This window comes from Molossus molossus, unplaced genomic scaffold (genome assembly GCF_014108415.1).
Source record: "Molossus molossus isolate mMolMol1 unplaced genomic scaffold, mMolMol1.p scaffold_m16_p_4, whole genome shotgun sequence".
Classification (NCBI taxonomy): Eukaryota; Metazoa; Chordata; class Mammalia; order Chiroptera; family Molossidae; genus Molossus; species Molossus molossus.
The window spans coordinates 44,828,492-44,842,720 of record NW_023425377.1 but is presented as its reverse complement, the minus strand read 5'-3'; the positions used below and the strand labels follow the sequence as shown (position 1 = coordinate 44,842,720).

The 14,229-nt window shown below is 38.9% G+C and overlaps 1 protein-coding gene across 1 annotated transcript in view; it reads left to right on the top strand.

Annotated features, from left to right (window-relative positions):
* Positions 1 to 7,226, top strand: part of CHSY3 (chondroitin sulfate synthase 3) — a 322,516-nt gene extending 315,290 nt beyond the window's left edge. Inside the window, exon 3 of the mRNA XM_036241107.1 lies at positions 4,820 to 7,226. Within this exon, the coding sequence (XP_036097000.1) occupies positions 4,820 to 6,382 (1,563 nt within the window). The 3' untranslated portion in view covers positions 6,383 to 7,226. The remainder of the gene's footprint in view (positions 1 to 4,819) is intronic.
* Positions 7,227 to 14,229: the final 7,003 nt, after the last annotated feature.

Sequence of the window (14,229 nt, the reverse complement as noted above, 5' to 3'; positions counted from 1 at the left end):
GGATTGGGCCCACAACCTTGGCATGTGCCCTGACCAGGAATCAAACTGGCAACCTCTTGGTGCATGGGTTGATGCTCAACCACTGAGGCACACCAGCTGGCCTGTATACTTTTAAATAATGTATGTTATTAGTTGGAGTATAACAGACAAATATGTTAAGTAACAGTTCAATCAATGTTCAAAAATTGAATGCATACGTGTAAACCATGGCCCAGATCGACATTGCGAGCATCCCAGAGCTCCCAGTTCCCTTTCTTGATCTTTGATCACTGTTCTAATATCTAACAGGATAGATTAGCTTTACCTGTTTCTAAATATCATATACAAACAATCAAACAAATATAATTTTTGTATGTGGCTTCCTTCACTTGTTTGTGAGATTTGACCACACTGTTGTGAGTAGTAGTGTTTCATTTGTTTTAATTGATGTATTGCTTTCTATTAAGTGAATATATGATATTTATCTATTCTACTCTTGATATAAATTTGGGTTACTTTCAGTTTGGGGGTATTTTGAATAATGCTACTACAAAAATTTTTGTATATGTTTAAGAATATGAAGGTATACATTTGTATCAGATGTATATCGAAGACTAGAATTACTGAGTCACGGGAATGTATATGGTCATTTTAGTTGATACAGTTTTCCACAGTGGTTGAACCAAGTTCCATTCTCACCAGCCATGTATTAGAGTTCCAAATCTTGACAGTGCATTATCCATTTGTTCAGTTTCAAGCCATTCTTAGAGGTCCATAATGTTATCACATTGTGACTTTAAATTGCATTACTCTGATGATCAATGAACTAGAGAATGTACTTGTACGTTTATTGGGTAGTTGCATATTCTCTTTGGTGAAGTGCTTGTTCAGGTTTTTTCATTTTTAATTGGGTTTGTCCTTCTTTCTTACTAATTTGTATGGGTTCATTACATATTCTGGGTATTAGTCCTTTTTGATAAGATCTATTAAAAATAGATCTTCTACTCTCTAGTTTTCCTTTTATAATGTCTTAATGATGGTTTTGAGGAACAGAGTTCTTAATTTTTTTTTTTAAATCCTCACCCAAGGATATTTTTCCATTTTTTGTCAGATAGAGTGGGAAGGAGAGAGAGAGAAAAAAAGAAACATCCATGTGAGAGAGACACATTGATTGGTTGCCTGTTGCATGACCCTTACCAGGGCTGGGACTGAACCACAAACAAGGTACGTGCCCTTGACCAGAATCAAACACTGAACTTTTTGGTCCAAGGGCCAACTATCTGACCACTAAGCTAAACCGACCTGGGCCAGAGTTCTTAATTTTAATGCAGCCCAATTTATTAATCTATTTTTATGATTAGTACTGTGTGTCATATTTAAAGCATCTTCACCTAACCAAAAGTCATGCAGATATTTTCTTGTGTTAACTTTTAGAAATTATATTTTTTTACCTTTATATTTATATTAATAATTCATCTGGGATGGGTTTTTTACATTGTGGAATGTAGGGGGTCAATTTTTACTGTTTTCCATATGAGTATCCAAGTGACCTTGTACTGTCTTCTGAAAAGACCACCCTTTCTTCACTCTGTAGTGTCATATTTGTTACAAGTCAAGTAATAAGTCCTAAGTCATGTATACATTTGTTTAAGGATTATTTGGGTCCTTTGTTCTATTATTTATCCTTCTACTAATATCATACTGTCTAAATTTCTTTAACTTTTTCTTTGTAATGTATCTTTTTTTAAGATTGTTCTTAGCAGTGGACATGGACAACAATCTGGGGAAGGGGCAGGGAGGGAGGGAGAGGGGGGAATCAGTGGGGGAAAAACGGAGAATCATCTGTAACAAAAATTAATCAATAAAAAAAAAAGAAACATCGACTTGAGGAAAAAAAAAAAAGATTGTTCTTAGAATCCTTGAGTTTTTTAAAAAAATTTTGTTTCCTTTATTGATTTTAGAAAGAGAGGACATGAGAGGGAGAGAGAGATGGAAACATCAATGAGAGAGAACACTGATTGGCCGCCTCCTGCATGCCCCTCACTGGGGACCAGGCCCACAACCTGGGCATGTGTCCCGATCAGGAATCGAACAAGCGACCTCTTGGTGCATGGGTCGACGCTCAACCACTGAGCCACACCGGTCGGACAGTATCCTTGACTTTTGATTTCTATATAAATTTTAGAATCAACTTGATAATATTAACAGCAACTTTTTTGTCATGAGATTTGTACCAGAATTGCACTGTATCTATATATCAATTGGGGAGAATTGGTATCTCACAGTATACACTATACAAATATTTACAAATTTATTCCAGCCATATGTAAAAAGGATAGAGTATAATGATGAATTTAGTCAAGGAATAAAAGGTGGTTTCATAGAAAATCAACCAGTACAAATCACCATAACAGTAAAAAAGAGACATCCCACAATCTTTTCAATGGATGGAGAACAAAACATTTGCTTAGCATCTAAACTTATTCATGATAAAAACTTTTTGCAAACTAGAACCAGAAAGAAACTTCTTTAATGTGTTAAAATGAGATATTGACAACTTCTTCCCTGACTCAGGGATTGGAACAAGGATTCTGCTGTATCACGTTTTACTGAAGGTCCTGGCCAGCAATAGGGAAACTAACTCAGACGTTTTACTTAGCAGCTGGCTTCTGCTCAGTGAGAGTGCCAAAGAATAGAAGTTGCTAATCTGGAAACTGGCACAGTGTCATTTCTACTGTGGTCCATTAGTTAAAGTGTCACAGAGTCACCCAGATTTAAGAGAAGGGATCATAGACCACACCTTTCCATAGGAGGAGTGTCACAGAATTTATCACCACCAATCTGCCACAAGCTCTTACATGTTAGGAGCTGTTTATTTTTGCAATGACTTTGAACTCTATCTTGGTTTGGATAACTTGAGCTCCAGTTTGATTGAATATAAAATTATGAGTCATTAATTTGCTTTGTTGGGGTCTTCCTCGGCTCTGCTCTACTGTTATTCAGCCAAGTTGCTGTGGAGAATGTTGTGGCAAGATTCATTCTTTTCTTAGAGCCAAAGTGGGTTCTATTTGTTTATTTTATTTTGTTTTTCTCTTGGCCTAATTGCACACATATATCCACCTTTATTTTACAGATAGTATGACCCTCAGACATATTTTACATACGTATTTTTATCTCCTTTAATATATTTTATAGTATTTAAATAGATACCCAAATTTAAAATCTATATTAAAACCCTGGCCAGTTTGACTCAGCAGTTAAAGTGTTGGCTCACGAACTGAGGTGTCAAGTGTTTGATTCCTGGTCAAGGGCACATATCTGGGTTGCAGGTTGGATCCCTGACCCCAGTTGGGGTCATGCAGGAGGCAGCCAATCTATGTGTCTCTCTCACATCAATGTTTCTTCTCTCTTTCTCTCCCTCTCTCCCTTCCACTCTATCTAAAAAAAAATCAATGGAAAAATATCCTCAGATGAGGATTAACAAAAAATAAAATAAAATAAATAATTTATATTAAATATATGTATATGATATGGAGATATATGTTGTGCTTTATATTTCTATTATTTTGATAAAAATTTCTCAAGTCTCTTCTTCCTGTGTTTTCCACAAATCTCTTTTCATGCTTCTTTTAATGTAACTATTAGTGGTTGTATTATCTTCTTTAAACTCATTTATCTATTCCCTGAGTTCTTTTTTATGGAGATTGCATTTTTTCTTTTTACTCTATTTGATAGGTCAATAACTTTTACTTGCTTTGGATACATATTCTTAAGCTTGCAATATTTCTTTTCTTATTATTCATTAATATATTCCCCTCCTCCTCCTCCTCCTCCTCCTCCTCCTCCAGTAGTTATCTTGAATGGTTGTGATGGAGGTTTCTTTACTGATTGGCAGAGGAGGAACTAGCTAGCAGTTTGAAGTGTGATCTCATAATCCTACATTTTCCTCATTTTTGTTTCTACCTGAAGACGTGAGCTTGTTCTAGACTAGCAGAGAGACTTTCTGGTGAATAAGGATATCATGCATGTCTAATTTTGGACAAGAGTATAGATCAATATAATTTCTTTCCCACCTTATTTTACCAAGAACTTAGTCCATAAAAATGGTATATCAGATACTAAATAAAATTTACGTCTGCTCTGGGAGTGATATTGCCATTTTAAGCAACAGGGCAATACCCTGAGTTCATACCTCAGGTGAAATGCCCATATTTTAGAAAAACCCATGTGCTCCCCATTGTGCCTCTCCCTCACAGTGATCCATTGGAGGGTTATAGATATATTCAGTTCTTGTTTTCTTTGATATTTTAGGTTGATTTCAGAATGAGTAGAGGGACAAAGATTTTTTATTTCAAAATCTATAGCGGGAAGTTAGCATGCAGTATTTGCATATGAATAGACAGATTAGTTTATAGGATTTGAGCATATGAATTTGACATTGTAAAATTATTTTCATTTATTTATAAAATTTACAACTCATTTTGTTACTAAATACCATATAACTAATTTTTATTAAATATTTTAATTGAAAATTTTGTTATTGTAATTAATCCTCAGGATATTTTTTCCATTGATTTTTAGAGAGAGTGGAAGGGAAGGAGGGGAATAGGGAGAGAGAAACATCGATGTACGAGAGACACCGATTAGTTGCCTCCTGCACTCTCCATCACTAGCCGGGTATCAATCCTGCAATCCAGACACCTGCTTTTGACCAGGAATCAAACCCAAGACCCTTCGGTGCACAGGCTGACACTCTAATCACTGTGTGACACTGTCCAGAGCTATTGCTTTATTTCTTTTAAAATTTATTCTAATGTCCTGGTTTCCTTTTGCTTTTCAGATGCAGCAATTGTTCCATGAAAATTATGAACACAATCGAAAGGGTTATATTCAAGACCTTCACAACAGCAAAATCCATGCAGCCATAACACTTCATCCCAACAAAAGGCCTGCCTACCAATACAGGCTTCATAATTACATGCTGAGCCGCAAAATTTCTGAACTTCGCTACCGCACCATCCAGCTCCACCGGGAGAGCGCGCTGATGAGCAAGCTCTGTAACAGTGAAGTGAGCAAAGAGGACCAGCGGCTGGGAGTGAGGCCTTCTTTCAACCACTTCCAGCCTCAGGAGAGGGACGAGGTGATAGAATGGGAGTTCCTGACAGGAAAGCTCCTTTACTCTGCATCTGAGAACCAGCCCCCTCGACAGAGCATCAACAGCATCCTAAGAACAGCGCTGGATGACACTGTCCTCCAGGTGATGGAGATGATCAACGAGAATGCCAAGAGTAGGGGACGGCTCATTGACTTCAAGGAAATTCAGTATGGCTACCGCAGGGTTCACCCCATTCATGGGGTGGAGTACATTTTGGATTTACTCCTCTTATACAAAAGACACAAGGGGAGAAAGCTGACCGTGCCAGTGAGACGCCATGCCTATCTTCAGCAGTTGTTCAGCAAGCCTTTCTTCAGAGAAATTGAAGAACTAGATGTCAGCAGTCTTGTGGAGAGTATTAACAGTGACACTGAGTCATTTTCCTTTATATCTAATTCTTTAAAGATACTGTCCTCTTTTCAAGGTGCCAAAGAAATGGGAGGGCACAATAACAAGAAAATACACATTCTTGTTCCTCTCATTGGAAGGTATGACATTTTCCTGAGGTTCATGGACAACTTTGAAAATACTTGTCTTATCCCGAAGCAGAATGTAAAACTCACCATCATTCTTTTCAGTAGGGATTCTGGCCAAGATTCCAATAAGCATACTGAGCTGATAAAAGACTATCAGAACAAGCACCCTAAAGCAGAAATGACCCTGATCCCCATGAAGGGAGAGTTTTCCAGAGGTCTTGGTCTTGAAATGGCTTCTTCCCAGTTTGACAATGATACTTTGCTGCTATTTTGTGATGTTGACTTGATCTTCAGAGGAGACTTTCTCCAACGATGTAGAGACAATACAATTCAGGGACAACAGGTGTACTACCCCATCATCTTTAGCCAGTATGATCCAAAGGTAATCAATGGGGGAAATCCTCCTACTGATGATGACTTTGTCTTCTCAAAGAAGACTGGATTTTGGAGAGACTATGGATATGGAATTACCTGTATTTATAAAAGTGATCTTCTGCGTGCAGGTGGATTTGATACCTCAATACAGGGCTGGGGCCTGGAAGATGTAGATCTCTACAATAAAGTTATTCTATCTGGCTTAAGACCATTCAGAAGTCAAGAAGTAGGAGTGGTGCATATTTTCCATCCAGTTTATTGTGACCCAAACTTGGACCCTAAGCAGTATAAGATGTGCTTAGGATCCAAGGCAAGTACTTTTGCATCAACCATGCAACTGGCTGAACTCTGGTTGGAAAAACATTTGGGTGTCAGGTACAATCGAACTCTCTCCTGACAGTCCAGGCAACACATATTGCCTTTTAAAAGGGGAGTTTACCTCATTGTTGGTTGTTGTTGTTATTATTTTATTATTGTTATTTTTATTATTATAATTATTATTGTCATAATTTTATTTTGTTGTCCTGGTCTTAAACAACTCTTGGTTGTCTTCCAAAGGGTGTTTGTTGACCTCAAGCAAGAAGAGTCTGCAGTTCACTGATTTTTCAGATTTCTACTGAAGTATTACGTTGATATATCTTTATTTGAGATTGAGTTAAACCATGGTGATCAAGTGACTTTTGAAGCTCATTCATCATGAGAGACAGCTTAGAAGAATGTTCTCTTGGGGCTGACAGATGCAATATCAACTTTTATTTTGTTTGTCAAATTCAATGTGATACAAATATTTACTGGTGAAAGGTACCACAAAAGTGCTTTATGCTTCCTATGGGGAAGGGACTCTGTAACATAAACTTGAGTTTTGTAATTTATACAAGGACTTAAATATATAGACAATAATTTTCTTCATCTTTAGAATTTTTAAAGTAAATGAACACTTATGATTGTATGTTTATTTTTTAAAAAAGGTTTTAAAAATTGAGGAGTTTTGTTTCACAAGCAACCGGTACTGGCTACCCTGGTCTTAAGAAAATTATGTACTCCTCACAACTGTCTGCGATAAATGCGAATGACCTTTATTTTCTCAAGGAAATATGATTTAATTAAATACTCATGTACATTTTAGAAGCTTTATGAAACAATGTCCTTCATTTGCTGGCAAGAAGATAAAAATGACAGAACCTGGTTATTTATAATAAAACACAGGTATAACAGTATTCTTTTTCAAAAACACTGAAAAAGTTGTGTTGTTTTCTTTTACTCATATTTAGTGTATTTCTTATAGTGGTTATAGTCACCAAAATGTGCTTGCTACACAGACTGGAAAGTGAATAAGAGATTATGGGCATGGTGTTTGTATTATTATGCTTTAAATCTAGCCTTTGTACATGATTAAAATGAGCAGTTTCTTTATTCAATAATTTCCAGTCCCCGAGAAGCAGTCATCCTCAACCTCCTCAGCTTTGTGATCAACCAGAACCCAGAACAGGTCAGAAACAGCCTTTAAGATGGATTGTAGATGACTCAGTGATACAAAAATCAATGGGGAAATTATGACTATAAAATTAATATTACAATTATAATTGTGCAATTATAGAAAACACAGAATATCTCATTTAATTTCACATATCATTCTTTTTTAAAACTGAATAAATGGTTTCACTTGGTAGAAAAATATCATTTTCAAGAGAGAAAATGAAAATCCATGCAAGAAGACCTCATGAAAGCATACTTTTTAAATTTTATTTTGTAAATAGGTAATACATTTGTATGGTTCCAAAATTAAACTAAATTTAAAAATGTCTACAACTTTTGGTCCCATTCCCTTTCCCCAGGTCTGTCTCAACCACACACACCACTGTTTTGGGTGTGTGCGTGTTTTTTGTGCATGTTTTCCTAGAGTTTAAGCAGAAGAGACATGTGCTTTATTTTCCCTCCCTTTATATGCACAAAGGTAGCACATTGTACATACTGTTCTGCACTTTGAGTGTCTTCTTTCACACAATAAGACTAAAATTGGCATTAAAATAGATTTGAAAGTGACTGTTATAAATTGTTGCCATGATTTGGATCTGATTGACAGGCCATGTAGCATTTGCTGTAGTGATGGTAATGTTTTTGTGAAGACCTTTTGGGGCCTCACAAAAGTAGCATTGCTTAATATTGCAAGAGACATGATGGCACCCTCCTTGACTACAACATATAAGCTTCATAATGTCATATTCATTAGAAAGGAATTAATGGCACTTTTTTTTTTTTTTTTTTTTATCCTCAACCGAGGACATTTTTCCATTTTTTGTTCAGGTAGAGTGGAAGGGAGAGAGAGGAACAGAGAGAGAGAGAGAAGCATCGAGGTGAAAGGAACACATCGAGTGGCTGCCACCCGCACAACTGACCAGGGCTGGGGACAAACCGCAACCGAGGTACGTGCCCTTAGCGGAAACCGAACCCGGGTCTCTCTGGACCGCAGGCCGACGCTCTAACCGCTGAACCAAACCGGCCAGGGCTAATGGCACTTTTTGATGTTAAAAAACTTGACAGAGCCAACAAGTCAGAATTGATCTCTGCTCTGATATTGTTGCTGGCCTTCACAAACCCTTGCTTTAATAGCTCATTTTTCTACATTGTGAGACTTAGCTCTTTTGCAGGTTTTATTTTCTTGAACAGTGTATATGTTAACATGCAGTAAAGACAGTTATTTGGGAAGATCTATTACTAATAACAATTATTAATGTTTTATTAATGAAAAAATCAGGGTCTGCTCTTTTTTTTAACTTAGACAACTGAAATAGCAGAGAGTTGTACAGAGGGTTAAATATAAAGGCCCCATTTAAATCAGCGAGGTCTTAGTCATGAGGCAGCAGCCCAGGAAGGCAGTGGCCTTCTCCCACTGTTCCTGCGAAATTACACTGATGAGACAAGGGAATGTACAGATCTTATTTGAACATACCCACTGGACTGAAATTCACATAGGTGTATTTAAATTCTATTTTATAATTTTGCATTAAGCTTTCCTGTGATTTTTTTCAAGCACTGCAATATTTCCTGACTGAAAATTTATTAGAATTATAAAATTAAGAGTTGTTTGTTTTTTTTTAAATTTGCTTAGTATCTGTTGCTCAAAATTTCTTTAAGGTTGAAGAGCAACAAATTATGAATGCAACCTGGAGCACAATATATGTATGTTATTGACATTACCTTATTTAGAGAGCTATGGAGGTTCTGTTTCAATGTTCCCCAGTAACAATTTCATCAACATCATCTTATTGATCAGCTGTTGTCCTTTCAACACCACACTTGCATTAACCTGCATTGTCCTTTTAAATTTAATCCTTACAACAGATACCGCAGTATTGATGTTATGTTCTTCATTCAGCAGATATAGAAACTGAGGCCACAACTGATTAAGTAACTTGTTTCAAGCTCATACAGCTGTAGTGTTAAGATTTAATTTGTGTCAGAATCTGAAGCAGCTGTCTTTTCACTCTGACCCGCAGCTTCTCAGTTGGAGGGAGATGTAGGCGACAATGGGAGAGCAAGGGTCTAGCTGCCTCCGAGCCATCCTGAGACCCCATGCAGCTTGCTTCTGCTGTCCGCTCTTTCTGACAGAGCTAATTTTGCTGTTGTTTTACTCAGAGCCTCTTCAAGCTTTTAATCTCTCTGTCTTCCACCTCTGAGTAATACTGCTCCGAGAAAGGGTTTCTTCTGTGTACTTACTCACATGTCCCTGGACCTCAGCCAGCAGAAAAACATGCTCAGAATTCCTGATGCCAGTAGCGGCCCTTCTGTATGGTCCCAGCCAGCTGACAGCACAAGCTGTCCGCAATGAGCACCACCACGCCATTGCCTGGCTATTTACGTCCCTTCACCCATACAGACTTGGCTAAAGCAGCTTTGTCAGAGCCGAGATATTTCTGAATCTCAAAGGGGAGACCATTATGCCTAGTTAAAATATGGGGAGCTACAGGAATGAGATACCCAAATGTGGGCTGGAAGTCCAACCAAGAGAACACATGTACACTGGACAGGTAAATGATAAAGTTCCTCTGTTTTTAGCATAAGAAAGCTGAGCCCATCTCTAGTCAGCAGTCCCATGGCTGGGATACTCTGGTTTCACCAAGTTGCATTTTCAGATTGGCCCTGGGCAGTTCCTTCTTCCGAGAGGAGGTCCAGAAGATGAGGCCACTTTCCAACGGCTGGAATTGCCCAAATGAGAGGCGACAGTGCCGCCAGGCCCAGTGAGCCCTCACCCGGGACTGCCTTGTCCTAGAGGAAACAGCTCAAGCTAGACTTGGACCTAGAAAAACTTTGTGTCACCCCTCTTTGCATCTCCCCACCTAAGAGAAGATTTATTTAAGCAGATAAAATATATCAATATGAGTCTCAAATAGCCAGTAAAATAGCCTGTGGCCCTACCTTGGCCACGGTGATGAGATTTATACAGGAGAATGAAGGCATCAGTACAACCTACATTTTGTAACCTTTCTTTCCTGACACCTGCTTTCTGAGTGACTGCATCTTTGTCCCCCACGTCATAGGAACCTGATGTGCCTTACCCTAGGGATCTCTCAGAGGGGACTGCTCTTACAGTAGTCACCCCTTCATTTGCAGTTTCCCTTTCAGCAACCTGTGGTCAACCTCAGTCTGAAAATATTAAATGGGAAATTCCAGAAATAAGTGATCCATAGGTGTTCACTGTGCACCATTCTGAGCAGTGAGAAATCTCCCAAGTGCCCCTCTGTCCCCAGCGCGTGACTCATCCATGTGCCCAGTGTCTCCAGCTCTGGGCCGCTGCCCGGTGCTCTCTTGGTGGCCGTCTCGGTTACCAGATCCGCTGTCAGTGTTGAGTGCTAGTGCTCAGGTCACCTTGATTTTACGTCATAGTGACCCAGAGCACGACAGGAGTGATGCTGGCAAGGGACGGGCCGGGAGTCGTGAAGTGCTTCCTGCGGGTGAAAGGTGGACGCTCTGGCCTCAGTGAGGAGAGAGTCGTTCCGGGAGGTGAGAACGAATGTCCTATCCTTGAACTGTGAAGAAGGAGAAAGAAACCCAGGCCAGCGTGCTGAGAGGGGGGAGAGGCTACGCGGGTCGTCCCGGTGCTACCTCACTCACCCCCCTCACGTCGACCGTGGGCGTCGTGTCCTTGCATCATCACAAGAAGGGCGAGTGCAGTACATTTACATAACTTTTGTAACAGTATATTGTCATAATTGTTTTGTTTTATTACTAATAGTGTTAATCTCATTGTGTCTAATTTATAAATTAAACTTTATTATAAGTATTTATGGAGAAAACACATAGTATATATATGGTTCTGTACTATTTATGGTTTCAGGCATCTACTAGGGTCTTGGAACGTATCTCCACAGGTCAGAAGGTACTACTGGAATTGTTGAAGACATATCTCTTTAGGAAGTAGCCTGTGAGTATGGTGATTACGGGGCAAATGGGCAAAATAGTGTCGTAAGGTGCCCTAAAGGGATGTTATCAGTTCTTAGTGCTGACTTGCCTCCCTTCCCCATCTCCACTTTTATTAGCATCCCGATCACTGTCAAGCATACAGTAAGGTAGTCTGTCTGCTGTGTTCAGAAGCATCTTAGACTTCAGTTTTCGAGCAGTAGCAACAGGACAGGTCAGGGTGGCTGGTGGAATATGCCGGTGCAGCTCTGCCTCTGTGCCCACAGCCTCTCCAGGGCACTTGCACTGCCTGGCAGATGGTGGGCGTGATGGTGCCCCCAGATGGCAATATGCCATCTCTCCGCCTGCCAGGTTTGGTGCAAGGCAATGAGACTACAAGCACATGCTGCTTGGAGTGAGAGGGAGCTTTGCAAGGCAGCAAATGCTCCAGATCTTTGGACGCAGTCCCATTTATTTGCAGATTGGTACCCCAAGGTTACAGGTGGAGTTATGTAAAATATTTCCTTGAGATGGCATCTCTGCAAACCATATAGCCTAGCTTTGTCTCTTGCATTTTAGGCGGAGGGACACTTTGAAACTAAAAGATAACAAACACAGACATTATTGAGTCCTAGGACCCATTAGTCCTCTTGAGGAGGTGTTCCAGCCATAGTCAAGAAAACCTTATCTTATTCACATGCAAAAGAAAAGAAGCATTCAATGCAAGCAAGGTGGTCTTCCTGTCTATCAGTCAAACCTGTCTGTCCACACACACACTTTAATCCTAGGCTGGCCAGGTTGTGAGAATGCATATCACAAGGCTACAAATCGTCCATCAACCCCTCACCCCCACAGCTATACAGTTATATCTGAAGCAAGCAGCAAGCCACCAGGCACTGGCACAAAGATGCCAGCATATTCTTGTATTGCAGCCTGTTTGACCAGCACCTGTTTCCCTCTTCGCTCTTATGTCTGAAGCTGCCAAGGTCTGCACCATATTTGAAATCCTACTCCATGCAGGATTTTATTCTAATCGAATTCAATCCATATGTATTAGTCCATAGGTTGGTATAAAAGCTGGGATCATTTAGTTTTCATTATCCATCATGCACAGGTTTTTTATTCAGACCCAACTTCAGTCTTTATAGGATTAATTCCAAAGGAATTAGTGAGTATAAGATTAGAAGGATACAATTTTATTTTAAATAGACTTATAAAAAGAGTGACTTCACCAGAAAAAAAGAAGTGTTTTCCTTTAGAATACTTGCAGTTATCTGCAATGTTAATCAATGAACAAATATTTACTTACAACTTGTTTGAGAACAGTACTCTCAAGTAGAAACTTTAAGACTGAAATATGCATCACTGAAAAGAAACCTCTCCCCTCTGTCAGGCCTCCTTCTAGGGCTGTTCTCCATCTCTTTCTAAGTTCTACCCTGGCTCCTATCCCCTAGTTCCCCAAAATATCACATTGTCTTATTTCATCCAAGTGGAGAAAATTTGTGTATATGCAAAATAAAAGCTAAGACCTGTGGGTGAATTTCAAGTACAGAAGTATAAACATGTCTTGACTCTGGCATCACATGTTCAGTTTGACATCAGTCAAAAATAACTCAGTGCCAGAGATTCACATAAAAACAAGAATAAATACGGCAGCATTAGGATGAATAACTTCCTGTATCTAATCTGTTACCTATCCGGTCACCACAATCAGCCTCGAATTTATTTCCCTTTCCCTCCTCTACCCACCAAAGTGGCTCTAATATCTATTTCTAAAAGGGAAATCTTTAATAGGTGATAAATAAAATGTTAAAGGCATAATGCTAAGAAAATGAAGGGTGAAGGCAGTGCATTGTGTGTCTGCTTTTTAAAATTTTTCCTTTTCTCTGCTAGTGTGTTCTTCCCTGTCTCCCACACTTAGGAAACACTTGCTACAAGATACATAAGTTTTAGACTATTAGTCTCTAGTATTGCTTTTGAGAAGTTGCCAATGTATAAATCATGAACTTGAAGGCTGAAGTTAGCATAAATTTTTCAACTCTTTTTCATTAGCAACCCTGGTCTATTTAAAGCATGCTGGAATTTACTTCTCCTCCTTGTTAGCCAGCTGGAGTCCCAAGGGCAGGGACCCCAACTGCCTCTTTCATAGCTAGTTGAACAGCAGAAGGCAGAGAAGTTTGAGACTCCGATCCCCTCCGAGTGCTCCCCATTTCTCAACTAATCTGTCTAACATTAAATTCAGATTTGTACTTTAATAGAAAAATAATGCACCAAAATACTTACAAATTAATTATTTATTTATTTAGAAGAAAAGAGATTTCATGAATAAATCTTAATGTGTATTTTTAGAAACTATTTTGCTTTCAGAAACTAAATTATAATAAAAGATAGTTTATATATATTTTGCAATTTATGTGATAGGCCATTATTATATGAAGCTTAAGTATAAAAATTAAGCCTGGCTGGTGTGGCTCACTGGTTGAGCATCAACCCATGCACCAAGAGGTCGCTGGTTCAATTCCTGGTCTGAGCACATGCCCAGGTTGTGGGCCAAATCCCCAGTGGGGGGCATGCAGGAGGCGGCCAATCAATGTTCTCTCTCATGGATATTTCTATGTCTCTCCTCTCTCCCTTCCTCTCTCTAAAATCAATAAAGAAAAAATATTTTTTAAAAAGAATATCAAAAATTATGTTTTACATAGTTATCACTATGTTTCCCCAATATCTATAATGTTTATATGTTCATATTCTACGTAAGACCAGCAGAATTCTTTAAAGAAGGCTAAGAGCTCACGAAGGGCTCAGGAGGCAAAGAAATCATCATTGCTCCTTTGCGGTTACCCCTGC